Raw genomic sequence first — 21,237 nt, 5'->3', positions numbered from 1 at the left:
ATTTGCTGCAAGCATTTTCCTGACCAAAACCTGATAAATACAGTTTTAGTAAAAGATGTCGTTGCAACTTTATTTGTTCCAGTAATTATTAATATTAAATAGGTACCAGTTAGTAAAAAAATCAAATTCAAATATATTCATTAAAAAAATAGTATATAGTCAGTATATTTATTATATATAGTATTTCATATATGTCATTTCCATTACATTGGATGGCATTGTATTAAATCTTAATATATCACAGCTTTAGTGTGCTTATTTTTCTTTTACATATAATTTGAAGCTACATTTTATTTGTTTAGATTAAATTTATTTTTCATTAGTTAAACAAAGTTTCCGATTATTTTGAAAATGATTATTGAGAGAATAATTGACCAGTTAAACAATCTGATTGATAGGAACTAAATAATAAAACTAGTAAATAATTACGAGTTGATTTTTTTTATACTCATCTATTCTGTGTATTTACATCTTATATAAAATAATATAATCTAAGGATAAATTAATGTAAAACATCTTTGTCACTGGCAAACAGTAATTATCGATAGTCCTCAAAAATAAAAGGAACAACACTAACGGTAAACCGCTAACCACTGACCTGTTTATATACCACTGGACAGGCTGTTCCATAAATTTGACGGCAAATTTTTTGTGCCTATTTGAAGCGCCACTCGCGAGCGTCCAGAGAACTTATTTTTACGTATAATGACTGCGAAGGAACGACAATACTCTGAAGTATTTTTGCATTTTGAATTAATATCGTTCGTTTTCCGTGTTATACTTCTATAATCAACGTAACAAAAGTACACATTTATTTTTTTGTAAATAGTTTCCCCACCGTCTATCGATGTTGGGTGAGGTTGTCATCACTATTTTTAGCCAAAATGGGGAATATCAAACAGGCACAAAAACACTTTGACAGCCGTCAGTCCAGTGGTATATAGTAGAAGTCAGTGCCGCTAACGCACATATTGACAAATCGAAATTTGTCACGCATATACGGGCTGCCAGTTGATCTATAGGTAACTTTTGTATATTCTAAGTCTATGTTCTATATAAAATCTTTGTAAACGGCTTCTAGATCAAATTTTGACATGTTCAGTAGTAAATTCTCTTTAATTTTCTTAATACCTCGTCAATTTTGACATCCGATTACTAAAATCATGTAACAGTGAAAATTATTTCCAAATTGTCCAATATTTTTATACAACACATAAGTAATGTCGTTTAGGTAAGTTATTATTACGCAATAAGTTAAGTTAAGTGAAACTTTACATAAAGTATGCAAATGGTAAGTTGAAAACACAAAATAAAATCGAGAGAAGTAAAATGAATCTAGATTTTTTGTATTACTCCCTTCTAGTAGGAATAATTTTAAGGAGGAAAATGTCAGTTACAGTATATGAGGTGTATATTTTCAATATCGACTTATTGCAAGGTTTGTACTCACACCTAGACACGCTATCTGGATGTGTGGCGTTCCTCCATAGTGCGATTTTCATGGAACATTTTTCTGGAGGACGTTCTGCAACAGAGGCCTCTAACCCATTCCGGCGATCTTGACGAGATAATCTTGTTAGTCTGCGTCTTCCAGTACATGGTCGCCATTTGAGGACTTTACTTTCCCAACGGCCATCTATCCGTCGAGCTATGTGCTCTGCCCACTACCACTTCAGTTTCTCAATTATCTGGTCTATGTCAATGAATTTGGTTCTCCTACGGATGTCCTCATTTCTGATTCGTCTCTCAGGGAAACTCCGAGCATAGCCTCCATTGCCCTCTGAGCAACCATGAGCTTTCTCATAACGACCATATTTACAAGAAAATCAATACTTGTACTCAATTATTAAGAAAAACCACCAAATCCGGAGGCCAGCTTCCGTAAAAAGTCTTCCACTGTGGAGGAGGTGAAAGAATCATGCAATCAGGCAATAAAACTATTTGTTTTATCTTTAATTAAAATACATAAATATGTTTTTGAGTTGCTTGGTTTACTAAGTTTGAAAAGCAACAGATGCTTCTTTATGCAGAGTGTAATCGTTACGATATCAAAAAACGTTAACTGATATCGAGAGCACGTTATCTAATCAGTAACATGACATCAGTAACTTTCTTTTAAATCAAACGAGTGGTATCCAAAAAACTGTCTCAGAGCGCCATTTGTGTGCGAAGTGTTGGTAGCTTTAGTTAACATTAAAAAGAATTTCAAAGGAATCAATTTTGAGAAACAAAGGAGATTGATGCCTTTAAACGTATTTGAATGGCAACAACCGTTCATTATTTATTAAGAGACGGACGTCTCTTTCGCACATTTCGTCGGCGATGTATTTTGTATTAGCAATTGAAATGTCGTTAGTAGCAAAATGATTAATACATCAAGTACATAAATTTGTTCATTTAAATGGGCACTTACCTGATATACGACACTCCATACTTTTTAAGTTTTCCACAGAACACTGTGTCATAGCGTGGCGTTGTATTCAGAGCGCGGTCGAAACATAACTGAATGAAAACTCTGCCTAGTAGACGCGTAGGCAGATAATTTAAGAGCGTGATTGTGAGTCTAGTCGTTTATTGTACGTCAATGGGCTTATATAATGTAAATTTGTTTCTAGCTGTTCCCAGTGTAGCTTCATAGCTCAGTTCGAGAGTGCTTTGACGATGCACCACCAGCTGTACCACGAGCCACACATAGACAGATCCTTCAAGACTCGGTCTAACGTAAGCAAATGTTTTTCGAGCGTCTCTTAAGGGCTATATTTCACCGGGACACCACGGTGCAACCAGTCGCCGCTACCAATAAAATATATACAGCTCTATAGAGAGTTACTCACCTGGTGTCCGTTTGGTTGCGCAACCAATATTTTTTAGAGCGGGACGTTCAGCTGATGGTAATTGATACGCCCTGCCCATTACAATGCAGGGCCGCTCAAGATCATTGAAAAACCCAAAAATTCTGAGCGGCACTAAAACTGCGCTCGCCATCTTGAGACATAAGATGTCAAATCTCATTTGCCCACTAATTTCACTAGCTACGGCGTCCTTCAGACCGCAACACAGTAATGCATACACATTACTGCTTCACGGCAGAAATAGGCGCCGTTGTGGTATCAATAATCTAGCCGGCATCCTGTGCAAAGGAGCCTCCCACTGGCAACTCGGACCAGCTCGGACTCGTGCACAGAATGTTACTGGTCGCGCCACCACTAATATGCTGTATGGTAGGGCTTTCAATCCCGCGGCCTGAATTTAATCTCGGTATTTGCGGGAATACGAATTTTCAATCCCGCGGGATCTCGGTATTTGCGGGATCCCGCATATTTAAAATATGCACATTTAAGGCAAATAAAACAATGAATTAATCAACTCCACGTTTATTTACGTACATATCAATCAAATTAATCAAATTATACCGTTTTTTTCACAAAAAAACAATAACAATTTTGAATAAAAACAAATCAAAACAAAACGAATCGTTTTCAAAAAATACACAAAGAAAATTAAAAAAATAACCGAAAAAAAACACTTTTTTAAACTGATAAATTATTACTTAAGTATTAAGTGTGTCAGCTTTTAATTTTAAGTGAAAAGGTTTCCCAAGGAAACAACATGTGCAAACTGTCGTTTGCTAAATTACTGCGTATTTGAGATGCAATATAGCCTACAGCAGAAAATGCCCTTTCTTGTCCCGCAAATTCCCGCGGATCCCGCGCCCATAATCCCGCATCACGCGGGATTGGAAAATGGCGCGGGATCCCGCAATACCGAGATCTCGGTTGGAAGCCCTACTGTATGGTGTCTCATTCACTCGGCTGCCAGTTCGGTCGCCAGTGACGCCCCCACCTCATTGCGCGCAACACGTGTGTACTGTTGTTTTGTTTTTTAATTGAATAAGAATAATAAGAAAAATTTATTCCATGCCACACACATAAAAATACAATCTAAATACTTAATATATATTCCTAATCCTAACTTAACTAAATATGCCGTGTGGCAAAAGAAAAGGCCGATGCTCAGCTTGTGCTGTAAACGAATACTGACTGCAGCATCTACCTGGATAACTGTCAGAATGCCTGTAAGCAATAAAATTTTAAAAAAGAAAAAAAAAGTATTGAAACACATGTCTTGCAATAATTGCGTTTATAAATTGCATACGATGGATTATTTCGATATAGAAAGGAGATTAAGGAGAATTCCTCATTAGATTATCCGATAGAGATTTAAAAATGAAATGGTAAGGCTAAATAAAGATGACCCCACGACTGTTTCTTTTTTCTCTTGAACTTTTTTTTTCCTACTACATACAACAGTATGTATGTATATATTATGGTACTAATAACTTTAGACCTCTGGTCAGATCTGGATATTCTTGCTTTCTTTTCATCCAAAACATGTTGACACTTTCAAATCTAATCAAAATCACTTTATTCATGTAGGTCAAGGAAACGACACATAAAATATGTCAAAATTATTGTTTTCTTTTTACATTTACCACCACTTCGGAAAAGGTTGAGCTTTAGTGGGAAGAAGTGGCCAGAAACTCATTTTCTAATCAACATTTACAGCTTTATCTTAATACAAATCTTTACAAAAACTACCATAACATAATTATGTGAATTGATGCAACAAAATACTAAAACGACAAATATTCAATGACTCACACGCCTAAGTCAATAAAAGTAAATAGTTATTGGGTACAGTAGATGCATTAACGAACACCTTAAAAAAATAAAGGTATTTTTCGAATATTTTATTCAAAATAATATTTGTGCATAAAATTCTCATTTTAGTCTGTTAAAATTAAATTATGAGTTATTTATCTGCCTGATCAGAGGGTCGCTAGAGTTTTTCAGCCTGTAATGAGGTCGTGAAATAAAATAAGAATGAAAAACACTGCCTTAGACTATAAGACAATATTTTTATTTTATATGATATTGTTATATTTATAAATATAACAATATCATGATAGAATTAGTAAGTTGGGACAGAAAGCGAAGAATCAAACTCACATTTCGATACGAACTGTAACGCCTAACGCTGTTGTACAGCAAAGATTTTATTATCAATATTTGCTCTATGCTGCAACGTAACAGCTTATAGCTACCTAAAGTAAGGAGCTACTTTACGTAAAAAAAATTGTATAGTTTTTTTTCTGGGAGAATATTTTGAACCCACTGTTCTTTTAAATAAATTAAATTATTTGTATGTTCATTAAAAAACATTGTGAACTTTTTAAACCAGCAAAGGACTATTCCATATTAGGATTAAGAGATCCAACTCTCCTTCTGATGCCATACTGTAGAACAGCGCTTCATCAAAATAACGCAAATTTTATGTGTCTTTAACCATCTTCCAAAGAAAATTAGAGAGATGCCTAAAACATTACTGCATAAAAAATTAAAATAATGGCTTATAGATAAATGCTTTTATAGTTTAAAAGAATTCTTTAGCCAAAAATAATAGTATATAAATGTAATTTTTTGAGAGGTACCTACTATATTATTGAATTAAAACTGTGTAATGTTTATTAGTGACGTATAAATATAAAAATTCCAATATTGACAATCAAATATTTGTATGCCGATATATTGGCGAATTGTGCTGTACACCAACTAATTGTTAACAACTATGTTACCACGATTCATACAAATAAATCATTTCATTTCAAAAAATTCAATCAACAAACAGACTGCAAACGTCACATATTTTTAATCGGTTTCACATGGAATTTTTGTTTAAGTAAAAATTTTCTTATTTTCAGATACTTCCAAACACGCTACCTCGCATATCTAGGAGACCTGCCGATAGCTCCAAGGAAAAGGATTTGAGATGTGAGTTGATAATACCGAGGGGTATTTAACTATTTAATAACAATGAACAGCAGACACTCAAACATATTTTTCCTCAAAGTTTAATTTCGATTAAAAGGAGCTTATAACTTATTATAAATTTTAATTGACATTGGCTAAAGACCAACTGTGTAGTGTTAATTGAGATTTAGTTTGCAAAAGATTATTTGTATGTTGTGCCGGGCGCGTTTATGATTTCGGGGTAAAAATTTGGGTATTTTCTTACAAACATACATATTTCGAGTATTTATTATGTCTTAAAATGATAATATCTTTTACCAGCAAGCAAATCCTTCTAATCGGATCCAAATAGTACAAGTGCAGCAGAAATAGACGTGTTGGCAATACTGCTTATTCGTGAGATCTTAAATATGCATTACTTTATTATTAGTAAGTACTGAAAAAAATCTAAAACGCTTTCAAAAATCTTGTCTAAACTTATGGACGTCATATTTATAAATGAATTTGTATTAATATAGGAATCCTGACAATGGCGGGGAGAGTGAGTACGCGATGCAATTTACTTGAAATTGTGAACTGAATGAAAGTTTGCAATGATTTATATTTTTGTAGAATAATTTTTGTTTTTTAATTTGTTTCTCATACTCCCATACGGATGTGAGGCGTGGACCATTAAAGAAGACCTCAGGAAACGTATAGAAGAATTGGAAATGTGAGCATATGGACGTATGTTGGCGTGTCAATCCAAAACGACGAACTCATGCAAACCAACAAGATGAAGAAGTGAAGGCGTAGGTCGCAGAAAATTCTTGGCTGCGTAACATTCGATTGTGGACAGGAATCGAGTGCGGGAGAACTATTTTGCCTTGCGAAGAAAAAAATGTTGAATTTACAAAGCTGACTGCCAACTTTCACTAGTCGGAAAGGCACGGGAAGAAGACGAAGAATTTGTTTCTCATAAATGTGCTGATAGTTATAAAGAACGGTATATCTTCTAATATATAAAATTCTCGTGTCCCAGTGTTTGTTACAAAACCTCTTCCGAAACGGCTGAATCGATTTTGTATGATTTTTTGTGTGCATATCGGGTAGGTCTGAGAATCAGCCAACATCTATTTTTCATTCATACAACTTCAAATTTTCGCAATTCTACGATCAACAACTATTTTTGTATCGCGTTTTTATATTATTCTGTTACATACACAAATCCGTGCAGTAATTATTGTACGGTATATTTGGTAGCTCTGAAAATCGGTTGCATCTCTTTTTTATACCCCAAAAATTTTTATCATGATTTTTTTAATTACTTTATATGGCAATAAAACGTTTACTGGGTTAGCTAGTACTCTTATAAAGTTATGACTACCTTGTAAAGATTTTTATGCATCTAGCAATGAGCTTTCATTTTGATGTCACAAACAGACACTTCAGTTTTATTTATGTCTACTATAGGTACTTATCCACAAAATACTATAATTTTCAAACTCGCTTTTTTTACATGGAAATTCGAAACTTGAACTAATTAGTATCGATATGGCTTCCAGGAGACTTATCGTAAATTAATACGTGGGTATTTAACGTAATTGCGCATCCCGTGAAGGCACAACTTAATTAAAAACAAACATATTGTGTTACAAGATTTTAACAAATAGGGCAGAAACCTTCTTACCTTATCATCGCCGCCTAAACTCTGTAACACCAGAGGGGGTTGCCGACCTTTTAGGGTTCCACATCTGGAGCCCAGCTATTACTAACATTTCGCTGTCCATCCTGATGCACAAGTCCCTCAATATCCGGAGCGTCGCCACAGGTTCGGTGAAAGAATAACAGCTTCTAGTGTAAAGTGACTTGACCGGCTCGTTGGCTGAGAGAAATTTAAAATGGGAATAAAAAATATACTTTTTGATACTTAACTGACTAAAATTATAAGTAGTATGTGTTATATACTATTAATTTAGAATTTAATTACCAGTGGGAGGTTCCATTGCACAGGATGCCGGCTAGATGCAGTTTATGAGTACCACAACGGCGCCTATTTCTGCCGTGAAGCAGTAATATGTAAGGATTATTGTGTTTTAGTATGAAGGACACCATAGCTGGTGAAAGTACTGGGCATACGAGACTTAACATCTTATGTCTCAAAGTGACGAGCGCAATTGTAATGCTGCTCAGAATTTTTGACTTTTTCAAGAATTAAATTACCATCAGCTGAACGTCCTGCTCGTCTCGTCCCTTACTGTCATAAAAAAAATATATTATGAACTAATAATTATGTTGTTGTAAGTCTGTAAACAAATTTAGCAATAGTAAAAAATCTCAGTGGTTTTTATTGCTTTGAAGCCATTATTTAAAAATTGCACTTTATTGATAAATAAATATAAAAAAGTAAATGTGAGCGTGAATAATGACAACAGTATTTTTTTATTTACGTAAAATTATAAAAGCATTAATTTAATGTAGTAGGTGTAAATCGTTTACAAAAACAAGTGCGCAAAAGCGTCAAAAAGTAAATTATGCAAGTTATTAAAAATACGTTAGTAATGGATGCTTCGGGGTCTCAGAGACTTGCGATATGCAAGGACAACGACATACCTACTTCTTCATCCTCAATATACTCTTTAATATTATTATAACCCTTTGCCATTGAAAAAGTTTAGACATGAGTATTGGATGTTTCTTGAGGCAATTCTGCTATGATCGTGGGGAGTTTATTATAGAATCTAACAGAATTTCCCAAAAATAACTTATTTACCTTACTAGTTCTGAAACTGGGAATAACAATTTTATGTTTGTGTCTAGTGATAAGGTTATGCATGGTGTTATGAGTAGCATTTAAGTGTTTATCTTAAAACCTGTTTGAATAGCCAAGCGTCAAGTCTGAAGACGCAGTTTCAAATCCCGTATCGTCAATTTTAGTACAAATATTTGTATTGTGTAGAAGGGGTTTGTGATTTAAACACACAATTCTTATGATTTATGATATATGTATTAGACATCACAATTATCCACTTAGAATATACAATTATAACAGATTCTGGGCAGAGTTCCGCTTACAATTCACAATAACTAACGAATACTCGAACTTAGCACCCTAGCTTATATAGGGAACGATAGCCAATGGTATTACTGCTAGCAAATGAAATGTTGGGGATACACATGCCCGTAGATTTCACACTAGCATACCAGCTCCTTGCACGTGCCAGCTAATGTAATGTGTATACGAAAACTGGCATGCCTGTAGCTAGCATACATGTAGCTAGCACAACATTTGATTTAATTGCATGCCCGTTGAGGGAGGGGGTCGCGCCAGCTACGAGCATGCCAGTAGCTGACTCTTTGTTTTTGTTTAATTCACTTCGATTGTTATCCATTTTTAGCGCACAAGAATAGGTACGAGTTCTTTTACGAATTGTCCTGTATATACGCGATGGTATCAGTGGCATGCAGGGGCACAACTTGCATGCCAGTATTACTTGGAAATGTATCCGCAGTGTGCTAGTTACTCGTAAATGCCAGTAAATTTCATGCCAGCAACTTACCCGATTTACTGACATGTGTATCCCCGCCTTTACACTAGCTAGGAATTGTTGGCAGTAAAACAGTGCCAACTAACTTACACGAATAGAATTTAACTAAAGATGTGAATATTATGTGCTATAATATCTTTAAACTGAAGTGACAAATAAAATAACATTGCTAACACAGCAATAAATAACAGCATTTATATGAATGTAATTATTAATAGGGATATCTTATAACTACATGATCTTGGTAGCGCTTGTTTACACATATTAACTAATCAATGTAAAAATATTGCTCACAATTGTATCTTTTTATTGACAGTACCGGCAAGAACATCATCAGCGACACTACTGTTTGAGAAACTTCGCGCCCGAATACGTAGAAGTAAAGCTTTGTTCGCACATCATGAAGAGTCCGGCGACGAATGTAATGTTGGTATTGCATTTTTATTTCTTCATCTACCCCACTTCACTATTTGTCGACATTATTTAAGACACCTTATGTATTTTCTGACGATAATTGCTACCACCACTTCGGAAGATTTGTGATTTATACAATGTAACTGTTATATTATAACTGATGTGCAAAGTATTGCAGCATTTGAAAAAATATTTTATAAAGAAATTTGATCTCAGCCGACACTTTATTTAAAAAATATTTCCAAATTATTAGCAGTGTCGGCTTTTTATGGAACACAATATTCTTTCAATCTAACTAAATCAGGTAATCCACAATCTATTAAATGGAAGAATTTTAGTTATGTTCTTTTAACTTGATTTATGAGATATTTGTGGCTTTGAGTAAATGACGCATTATGTAGCTTATCTATTGTAAGTTTACTGAGACTCTGTTACCATAGCCATAACCATGTATTATATCAAATACATATTCTAATTAGGTTTTACCAAAGAATATATAATAGTACAAGTAGGTGTACTTCTTTCTATATAAGAATAAACAAAAACTAAAACGTGAATTAGCTTGACATTTCGGTTTCCTATAAAATAATTAAAAGTGGATTTAATCAAGAGGTTATAAAGAGTTTCAAGGCAAGTCTATGTAATAATAATAACTTTATATTATGATTCCAGGATATAATGGGTCATAGTGTGGTTACATCGAATTCTACGAGGGAGCTTACACCCACCTTTAGTTCTGTGAACGGAATCAAGGAGTCCCTCAAGGAGGTGTTTTCATGCCATTTGTGTTCCTTTGATGCAGATAGGTAAATTGATTCATAATTCAAATTCAAATATTTTTATTCAAAATAGGATGTGAAATCACTTATTGCAAGTCAAAAAATCTACCACCCATTCCAAAATGAATGCCTCAGGCCTGAGAAGAATGGGCGCAACAAACTCAGCGGGCTTTTTTTTTCCATCAAAAATATGTTTTACAATTAAAGTAACATTTACAAAGTAACATTGTACAATTAAACTTATTATTTAATAGCCTGAGGGCGGTCGCTCCATTCCCAATCTCATCAAAGTCATTTATGTTATAGTAACCTTTACCACACAAACGTTTTTTAACAATTCTTTTGAATAATGTAATACTTTTGTTTTGAACATTTTCTGGGATCTTGTTGTAAAAGCATATTATACATCGCCCCACAAAAGACTTACTTACTCGACTTAGCCGAGTAGTAGGCATCATCAGTTTATGTCTGTTCTTGGTGTTAACATTATGGTTATGACAATATATATTGTTGCGTAGCAACCCTTCGAAGTATATGACGAGAGTTGTCAAACTTAAAGACATTGTTAATTTCAACAGCTCCGTCAACAATACTCGTAGCTCAGCGGAAAAGTGTTTACTTAGACGCTGTAGACCCGGGTTCGATACACCTACAACACACAACAGTGTATGGATTTTTTTGGGTTTTGTAAAGTTAAAGGAAATTTCTAGTAAGTTCAGGATCAAATCGAACAGAAAAAAAGGGATGGAAAATGTGTAAGCAGGATAAAAATAGTTAAAAGAATTTTCTAGTACAATTAAAATTTAAAGATGGAATGGGAGAATCATTTTGAAAATAGAACGGATCCGGGGGTATATAAGCCGTACTAAGCGTGGCCTACGGCAGTTCTAGTTCTGACTCAAAAGTGTAAAGAAGAAGAAGAAGAAAAGAAGAAGTAGTGAAAAGTGGAAGAGTTACAAGAAGAAGAAGATAGAAGAGACTTAGTGTTCGGTGCGGTGTGACGCGTTGAAGGTACCGCCCGCGCCGCCCACAAGAGGAACAGCGGCAGACCGGCGAAGTGCAAGTTCAGAAAAAGTGAATCCCAAATAAAGGCTCGTTCCTATAAGCGGAGTATTATTTCCAATCCCTGACTCACTCTCGTCTCTATATCATATTTTCTTGAAATCCTAAATGAAGCCTTAGACATAGTTCTTATTCCCATTCTTGTGCAGCTTAGAGAGCTTAACATTTCGTGACAAAGCAGTCTCTTCCTGATAGCTACCTTAATGACAGAATACAGGAAATAAAAGTTGATGCGTATCTTAAGACTATTTAAAATGCAAAATTCGGCATACCACAGGGTAGTGTCCTGAGTCCGATCTTTCTAGTCATATTTTTCGCAGCCCATACTCTCCTGTAACACCAGAGGAATCACAAGAGTATGAAGTATCCTCCACATTGACGGTGCGAGGATATTTACCATCAATCAGTTTCTTGTATTTGGACGTGCCAAAGATATAGCAAGAGGTTACAAGCCTTGAGGGTTAGGAAACTTAGTCGTCCACTCACGATCATGCGATACTGAGCAAAAAAAGAAATGTTCTAATAGCTCCCACTCTTTCAGTTTACTACTTTTGCAGAGCTCAGCTGACATACAGTCATGACATTCCTGAAAAATCAGGAAAGTGTTCTTAAAGTCCTCACACAAATGCAAGTGTTCGGACACTATTTGCGTTTTGGTTTGAAATGCGAACTAGCTATTTTTAGAGAGTACTAAGTTGCACTGTATAGGCAGGGTGTATCATATATCTTCGAATGAAATTGTCTCATATCTCATTAATTTTTATTACAATTAATATTCCAATAAAGTAGTGCGGTAGGACGTCACGGTTGTGTCACGGTTCACGTCGGCTCCGCAATTAAAAACGTTTTAAAATTGTATTAAAGTTGGTTCAGATAAATTAACTAGTTTTATAAGTTTGACGAAGTGTGTGACTCATAATAAGTATACTATTTTCAAAGTAAAACGTAAGTGATTACAATTTAAAAAGTTGTTAAGACCTAGAAAAGGCTAAGCGGTTGACAAGTGCTTCAAAATATTTAATTTAATTTAGCTTCTTTGAATTGTGTAAATGTTTGTAATGTGCAGTGTTTAGTGATTCAAAAATTAATCTAGAAAGAGTGGAAAAAGTACTAGGGGCGTATAGCAATCAAACAACAAAGTGAAAGTGTTAAAGCAGTAAACAGTAAGTTCCATACCTCTTAGGCATAATTACTTAACATTTAATTTGCACTAATTGTTGAACTCACGGATCATTTAACTATACAAACACTGATATAAAAAACTGATACCGAAATAAAATACATAATTAGTGTGATAAGTGTAATACATCAAGTGTACAAATAATGCTTTAAAATTGCAATACACCGTCAAAAAAATAGAAACTTGTTCAATCTTGTGACATTATTTATAATATCTAATTTACAATTACCCTCAGACCCATTTCCGCTTTCTGCGAATCAGTACTGTTATTTCAACTTAATAGATATTGTACTGTTGGATAAGTGGTTACGCTGTGCAACACACTGTACAGTAAAATACCGCGAGGTCGTGCGATCGAATCTCAAACGCCAAAGATATTTTTTTTTTCTTCTCTAGCCATAATAAGAAGTATATTTTTTCCACACAAAAATGTCATCGAAAATTGGTTTAAGCAGTTTAACAAGCAGTGGCCGTAAGAAGGCAGTTCTTGTAGTATGCTATAAATGTAAAAAACATGTAGACATAAAAAGCACTGCATTATGTTCGATCTGTAACAACAGATATGAGCCAGATTGTATTGGATATCCTGAAAAAACATATCGCATGATGGATCTGGAATCCAAACAGAAGTGGAAATGCATGACCTGTATTAAAAACAAAAAACAAGTTAAAAGTCATACTTCGAACGTAACACTGAGAAATAAAAAAAAGATTACAGCTAAAACCTCACCGCCTATAGAAGAATCACAAACCCTAGATTCGCATATACTAACAGACTACAACACATCCTCTGAATCATACAATACATCAGCGAAACTATCAAGTAGTTTGGATGGCACATTGTCAGTTCCAATCTCATACTTAGTATCTTGGTCGGAGATGAAAGATACCATTTCTCAATTAACCGTTAAGCTTGAGATCAGGCAAAATGAACTTGATAACAGAATATTGGAAAATATCGATCTTCGAAGTCTAGTACAGAGGTTGACTGATGAAAACAATAAATTAAAATCATCACAACAAACTTCTTCGTCAGTGGAAAATATGTCTAGTAGCAGTATTAAAAATGCACAATGCACAACATCAACCCCTTTTTCGCCCAAAAATTATTCAAACGGCAACCCTATTTACGAAGATAGAACACTGTCCCTGAAAAAACAAATTACAGATCTACAGCAGCAGTTGGATAGCGCTAAAATTGAAATTTCAACTCTAATAAAACAAATAGAGACACTAACACAATACTTGCACAATAAAAGTGGGGACTTCAAATTGACAACGTCTCCTCCACCCGATACATGCACCCTTTCGATCACAACAAGAAAATTCGAGCACGAACCTAAACGAAGAATACTTATATTCGGAACCCAACAATGTGTCGGCTTGGCCTCAGCCTTATTGCAGTCGAGAAGCAATACTAAGTATGAAAAATACAGAGTTTTTGCGGAAACGAAGCCTAACGCGAAATGTTATGACATAGTGAAGAACTGCATTAGAACAGCCTTAAATCCGGACGATAAACTAGTGATATGTATAGGGGAAAATGATAACAATTTAAAGCAAGTCTTATCACAATTAGAATTAATACTACAGTCCTTTTATAACAATAGAATAATTGTATTAAATGCTTATAAAAGTCACTCCTTTAACACTTCAAAATTGAATTACAGTATAGAAAATTTATGTAAAAAGTTTAAAAAAAGCTACTTTATTAACAGTCGTTATTTTAAGTTTTCAGAGATCTGTAACTCTATAAATTATGTAATAGACTGTAACGACTATGATGAGACCTACTTGTACCCTAAGAATATTAGGGAATTTGTTATGCGTAATGCAACTAGCGGCAACACGACTACGTGTAGAAAGGAGCCTAAAAAAGGCACAATTCCTTTCTATTTCGATGTACAAAACTGTGATAAAAATAAACAAAATGTTAAGCCCACGGCATCTATCGAAAATGTAAGCAAAGGTACGATACCTTACTACTTCCCTGTACAAAAAAATAAAAAAAATCTTTTTCGAGCCTAACACCCGTACATTTCATATTATGCACCAAAATATTGCTAGTATTTTATCAAAACGGGAACTATTAGAAATAACAGTCCAGCAGTTAAAAGCGTCACAGAAAGATCCAGATGTAATATGCCTGTCAGAAACTTTTATAAAAAAAGGATATGAGCATTTTATCAAAATATATAATTATCAAATTGCTGCCAACTTCAGCAGAGAACAGCAAAGAGGAGGTACTTGTATCTTAGTAAAAAACGACATTCCTTTCAAAGATTTACCATACATAAAAAAATATGCTACCCAAAACACATTTGAAGCCTGTGGCATAGAGATTGAATGTTATAAACTGCTAGTTATTTGCCTATACAGAACACCTAACTCAGATCCCACCCAATTCTTATGTAAATTAAACGACCTTTTGAGCTACTCAAATAATAAATATAAATTTAAAATGCGTATAGTTATAGCAGGGGACCTTAATATAAACACGTTAAAAAAAGGCAATATTACTAATCATTTACGAGACATAACCTACAATTTTAACATGAAAATTCACATAGACGTACCTACTCGCAAGTCATCTTGCATAGATCATATTCTTAGCAATATTCCAAATGCTAACGCAACAGTCATGCCGCTTTATCTCTCTGACCATGACACAGGCCAAATGTTAAGTTTTTCTGTTAATGAAAAGCCGCAAAGAAGTACTACATATTTTATTTATAAAAGAGATTATAATTTGGACAATATTCGCAAGTTCAGGGAATGCTTAAACAATTTATCCTGGGCGCATATATATATGCAAAATGACGCAAATGCATTCAGTGAATTTCATGAACTATTATGTCTATTTTACAATCTTTGCTTCCCAAAAGTGAAAGTAAAAATAAATAACAAAAATAAAAATAAACAAAACTGGATAAGTCAAGGCTTAAAAAAAAGTTGTTTGAATAAACGTAAACTAAGATGTAAATACTATAAAAATAAAAATACTAGTAATAAAAATAGATATAAGACATATTCTAATATTCTAAAAAAATGTATTGTGAATTCAAAAAAAAATGAAAACATTAAGTATATAAACAAACATGATAATAAATGTAGAGCCACATGGGCAGTAATTAAAAATGAAATACGAGACACAAACTGCAAAGGAAACATAGAAAAAATTATAGTTAACAACACGACAATAACAAAACCCGTTGATATTGCTACTGCCTTCAACAATCACTAAATTAACTTAACACATAAAACAACACAAAAAAGTATTAAAAAATTATATAATATTAGTGCCCATGTAAACTCAATGTTCCTAAAACCCATGACAGAAAATGAGGTTAGACGAGAAATAATGTCTTTAACTAACTCCAATTCTGTAGGTTATGATGAAATCAACACCAAAATTATTAAAGAGTGTGCTAATCAATTAACTGCCATTTTAACACATTTAATAAATACATCGTTTGAGACGGGCACTTTTCCTGACGCCCTGAAATATTCATTGGTTAAGCCATTATTTAAAAAAGGTGAAAAATGTAATATTAATAACTATCGTCCAATAACTTTGATACCCATATTGTCTAAGATATATGAAAAGTGCATGTACAGAAGATTAAGCGAATAATGCGAAAAATTTCATATAATTAGCAACGAACAGTTTGGCTTTCAAAAAAATAAGTCCACTTCATTAGCGGTGTTCACTCTTGTAAAGTCTATAGTTACAAGTATCAACAATAGCAATCTAACTACTGCACTATTTTTTGATATCTCGAAAGCCTTCGACTTAGTCTCCCACAATCTGCTACTAGATAAGCTTGAATTAATCGGTATCAGGGGTCCTACAATTCAGTGGATAGCATCATATCTTAGCAAGAGGCAACAATGTGTCGTTATTGATAAGATAGATGACAATGGAGATATGGTCCCTTTCTTGTCCGAATACAAGCACAATAAATGTGGCGTTCCACAAGGAAGTGTGCTGGGCCCTATCCTATTCTTATTATATATAAATGATATTATTAACATAACCAAACATCAATGTGTGTTATTTGCTGATGATATCACAATCGTTGTAGCGTCTGAAAAAAATAATAACTGTATCAATAATCATGAGATTGAAATTAATAACACTATAAATAAATTAATACAATGGCTTGATATAAATAATTTGAAAATAAATCTTAATAAATCCGTATATATCAATTTCAATAAATGTTATAATCCTAAATACAATATACAACTAAAAATAACGACAATTAAAGAAGAAGCACATACAAAGTTTCTAGGAGTAATAATAGATGAGAACTTCAATTGGAAAGAGCAAGTAGATAATATATGTAAGAGAATAAATAAGTTCGTATATGCGCTTAAGCAAGTCAAAAGAGTAACAAGCTTAAAAACTGCTATAATGACTTATCACGCACATGTAGAATCGGTACTGCGCTACGGGCTTATATTATGGGGACACAGCACAGATATCAAGAGAGCATTTATTGCTCAAAAAAAGTGTATTAGGGCAATGTACGGGATGCATCCTGAGCAATCGTGTCAACCCATATTTAAAAAACTAGGATTGTTACCTTTGCCGTCGCTTTACATCTTCGAGATATGTATGTTTGTAAAAAAAAATAAAGAATTGTTTAAATCAGCTAATGATCTAAATCCGCGGAAACGACGTGATCCACAAAGACTCGTTCTTCATGATGTTCCAAAAATTACCAAATATAATAAAAGTTGTGTATGTAATTGTGTTCGTATTTATAATAAGTTACCGAGTAGCATAAAAAATTTAAATTCTAGATTATTCAAGAATAAGCTATATAGTTGGCTAAATGATTATAATTTTTATAGTATTAAGGACTTTATGGAAATGAAATTCTGATTATATTCATTGTGTTTAAATATTTGCATGCTAGGAATAGTGCTGGCAAAACATGTAAGCTCTTATTATTTATTTAAATTTAAACACCATTGTATACTATGTTTTTTGCAAATAAATATATTATTATTATTATTATTATTATTATTATTATTATTATTATTGTTATGGAAGATAATTTATGGAGAAGCCACTTACAAGATTTCCAATAATTGTTCTCCTCTCAATTTAATTCCCTAATATGCTATAATAATTATTGATGTTGAGCAGTATACATATATGCAGTAAAATAGATCCTGTAGTAATACTTACGTCTGGAGAGCCAAACAAACAAAGATTTTCGTACGAGGCATAGCACGGCTTAGCTTAGAGCTCCGAGTCGTGAACTTTGAAGGCGTAGAATCGAATAACATTTTTATAACTGTTATTAACTTTATTGCAGAATAACAGCTCTCGACCGACATCTCCTTAACGACCACAAAATCTCCCTGGATAAACTTCTCAAGCTAGTCATGGCAAAAACAAAAGACGGATTAATGGATGACGTACCGATACAAAGGAATGGTGTGCGACAGCCCTACTATCGGTCTGTAGACATGAACACAGAGGGCGGAGAGTTCATTATAGAAACTACAACGCCACAGATTAAAATTCTCAAACATGCATCGGTGAATACAGATTTGAAGTACACTGACATACCAGATTTGAATGACGATTGTAAACTTATGACGCACGAAATAGAGAAGCTTATTGATATGCCGAGAGACAAATGTGATAAAAACACTTTATTAGCCAAAATGCAAACTTTAAACGAGTATATGTGCAAATTTGCCAATTCGTCGAATACTCTTAAGAATGTTTTGAATAAAGAGCTAGTGCAGAAGAAGAGTTTGAATAGGAGCAATGAGTCGTTCATCAGCTTTGGATTAGGGGAGTAAGTATAAGATATTCGTGATGTCATTTTTTCTATTGCAGAGGAGGAGAGGAGGATAGATAATATACAAAAATGTCGTTTCGCCTTAAAAACACTGCGCAAGGAAGCTCATTTTACAGTTTAGTTCAATATGGCAGGAAGTTGGAAAGTTGCGGGAATCAGTAAAACTGGTCTTTTGAATACTCCTCGAATTTTAACATTCATAAATGTAATTTTTTTACCTAAAATTTTGATTTTGATTTAATTCGACTCAAGCAATTTGTTATTTTCAAAGTGATATGCCTCACTTCTGGGATAAATTAAATTTGTACTCAAAATTTATAAACGATGCGGGACTCGAACCCGCGACCTCTCAGGTTCCAACCGAGCGCTCTGCCAACTGAGCCAACCGTTCGAGTGACGTAGGTTCGCAAATCTTGGTATGTCTTGTTCAACTCTCAGGCTGTGGCTCCATCTATAGGATCTACTTTACAATTGATAACCTGGTCAATCCCAATAATAATATAACAGTAATCTTTTTAACGATAACATCAGAATTTTTCCGATATATATTTTTCTGAATGCTAATAAATTTTTAAGATTTGTGCGTTCACCATTTGTGCTAAAGTCTTCCTTTAATCGTATCCCCTCGATTCGAGATCACACTTCTAACAGCCACCACTTGTATCGTCGTACTCCTCATTGTTAAATCGAGCGACATTCAGTTGCGTGGTCACTTGGAAGACCAAACTGGCCTCTAAGACGCAATTTCAGCCTCACATGGAGAGTGAGAACAGTACTCTGTGGGCGGGCGCTTCACAGTAACAACTTCTTCCATTCGATCGCACACAACAAAGAGCGGTTCGAATCATAAATTATTAAGTCATGTCCGATCGCCTTGATTCTTTGGAGTTGCGTAAAGATGTGGGGTTTCTCTGTGGATGCTACCGTATATACCATAGGGAGTGCTTAGAAGAGTTGTTAGGATTGATACCAACAGCGGTATAATTCCACCACCGGACATCACGTCAAAATGTGAAATTCCACCCGCATCATGGCAAGCCCTGGTATTGCAGATGGCATGGGGCTTGCGTAATCGCTTCCCATCAAGTGAGCCTTTTGCCTGTTCCCCCCTCTGACATAAATAAAAGGGGAAACGGGCTCATCTTCATAAAAAAAGTTTTTACGAATTTATTCATTGTAATGTTTTAATGTTCGATGCAGCCAGACTCCAAGATCCTGGAAACAGACGAATAGCGAGGGAGTTGTAAGGATACCTAGAAAGACCAGTCAAAAAAGGTGAGATATCCAAGAGTTTTATCTATTTACATTATCTCTGGACCTAACGTCTATTCATAGATGTAAAGGTGTTGTGATGCTGATTATAATTGAAATGTTGAAAATCAATGAAAGCATCTAGGTTGCGTATAAAGAGTATTTATTTTTCTGACAGAACTATTATAGCGACACCGAACAACAAACTACAGGACTATTAACGAAAAAAAGTCAAAACGTAACAGTGAAAACTTCAAAAACAAAGCAGTGATAGCACGAAAATATCTTGACTTGTACCTGACGGCAATGAAACTACCAACCATACTTACGCAACAGGAGAGTGATTATTTGGTTCATTCGGCACAACAGTTTCAGAAAGTGACAGAATTGGCAAAATTTCCTCGCTGCGTTAGTGTAATCTACTGCTTTTAATAAACGCAGTCTATTTAATTATATTCATCACAATGTGGGAGGTAGAGTGGGTGGCTCCTTTGCACAGGATGCCGGCTAGATTATGGGTACCACAACGGCGCCTATTTCTGCCGTGAAGCAGTAATGTGTAAGAATTATTGTGTTTCGGTCAGAAGGGCGCTGTAGTTAGTGAAATTACTGGGCAAACGAGACTTAGCATCTCAAGTCTCAAGGAGACGAGCGTAATTGTGGTGCCACTCAGAATTTTTGGATTTTACAAGAATCCTGGGCGGCTTTGATATGCCCTTCCCATTACAATGGCAGTGCGTTAATTACCATTTAATTACCATCAGCTGAACGTCCTGCTCGTATCGTCCATTATTGTCATAAAAAATGTGCCTCTGATAAAATTTAAGTGCTGTATCATTGGAAAAATAAACTTTTATTGTAGTGATTGTTCGAGAGTGTAATCTACAGCTGTGTCACGTGCATAGACTTTGAATGTACTAATTTATAGACGACCTTTTACCTAATACAGATTTAATTTCAGGAACAGTAAATCGAAGTTGTCCGCCGAAAGTTTTTACTTTTAGATACAAAATGTTTTGTATATAATATTGTTTGTATAGCTTTGAATAAAGTATTGTAATTTATGAATTTTGCGTTTTAATCTGCGATCCAAACCTGATGCTTGCGGCGGCGTCGTGTGCCGGAGGGTCTCCTTCCCTCAAATATATGTGAAAGGAGCGATGACTTGTCTCTGATGGTATTGGTACGATTTTCATGGCTTGATGGTAAAGCCATTAAAATCGTAATTAAACGTAACACCCGGGTTAAGGGCGTTGAAGACGTAATCTAAATATGTATGGGTTAGAATCACACAAGAGTAGGATGAGCGAGCGTACGGGTCATCTGATGATAAGTGATCACCGCCCCCCACCCACTATCGCCAAGACAAGAGAAGTCAACAGCTCCTGA

At 34.6% G+C, this 21,237-nt stretch overlaps 1 protein-coding gene and 1 non-coding gene across 2 annotated transcripts; one reads left to right on the top strand and one right to left on the bottom strand.

The window, feature by feature from the left end:
• The first annotated feature begins 1,104 nt into the window (after nt 1-1,104).
• On the top strand, nt 1,105-20,916 carry LOC126971437 (uncharacterized). Its single transcript, XM_050817757.1, has 8 exons — nt 1,105-1,231; nt 2,616-2,721; nt 5,762-5,831; nt 9,654-9,763; nt 10,424-10,557; nt 18,103-18,594; nt 19,798-19,872; nt 20,810-20,916. Exons 1-8 carry the CDS (start codon nt 1,221-1,223, stop codon nt 20,850-20,852), a joined length of 1,041 nt encoding a protein of 346 aa, XP_050673714.1. The 5' UTR covers nt 1,105-1,220; the 3' UTR covers nt 20,853-20,916.
• Trnas-gga (transfer RNA serine (anticodon GGA)) lies at nt 18,916-18,988 on the bottom strand. Its single transcript has one exon. It is a non-coding gene; the product is annotated as a tRNA-Ser (tRNA).
• Nucleotides 20,917-21,237: the final 321 nt, after the last annotated feature.

This window comes from Leptidea sinapis, chromosome 23 (assembly GCF_905404315.1).
Source record: "Leptidea sinapis chromosome 23, ilLepSina1.1, whole genome shotgun sequence".
In the NCBI taxonomy this organism is placed as follows: domain Eukaryota; kingdom Metazoa; phylum Arthropoda; class Insecta; order Lepidoptera; family Pieridae; genus Leptidea; species Leptidea sinapis.
Note: the sequence above shows the minus strand (reverse complement) of the source record. Positions and strands in the feature narration are given on the sequence as shown.

Coding starts and splice junctions, on each gene's coding strand:
- LOC126971437 (XM_050817757.1), top strand. Junction 5,832..9,653: donor CAAGGAAAAGGATTTGAGAT/GTGAGTTGATAA, acceptor TTTTATTGACAG/TACCGGCAAGAACATCATCA. Junction 10,558..18,102: donor TGTTCCTTTGATGCAGATAG/GTAAATTGATTC, acceptor ACTTTATTGCAG/AATAACAGCTCTCGACCGAC.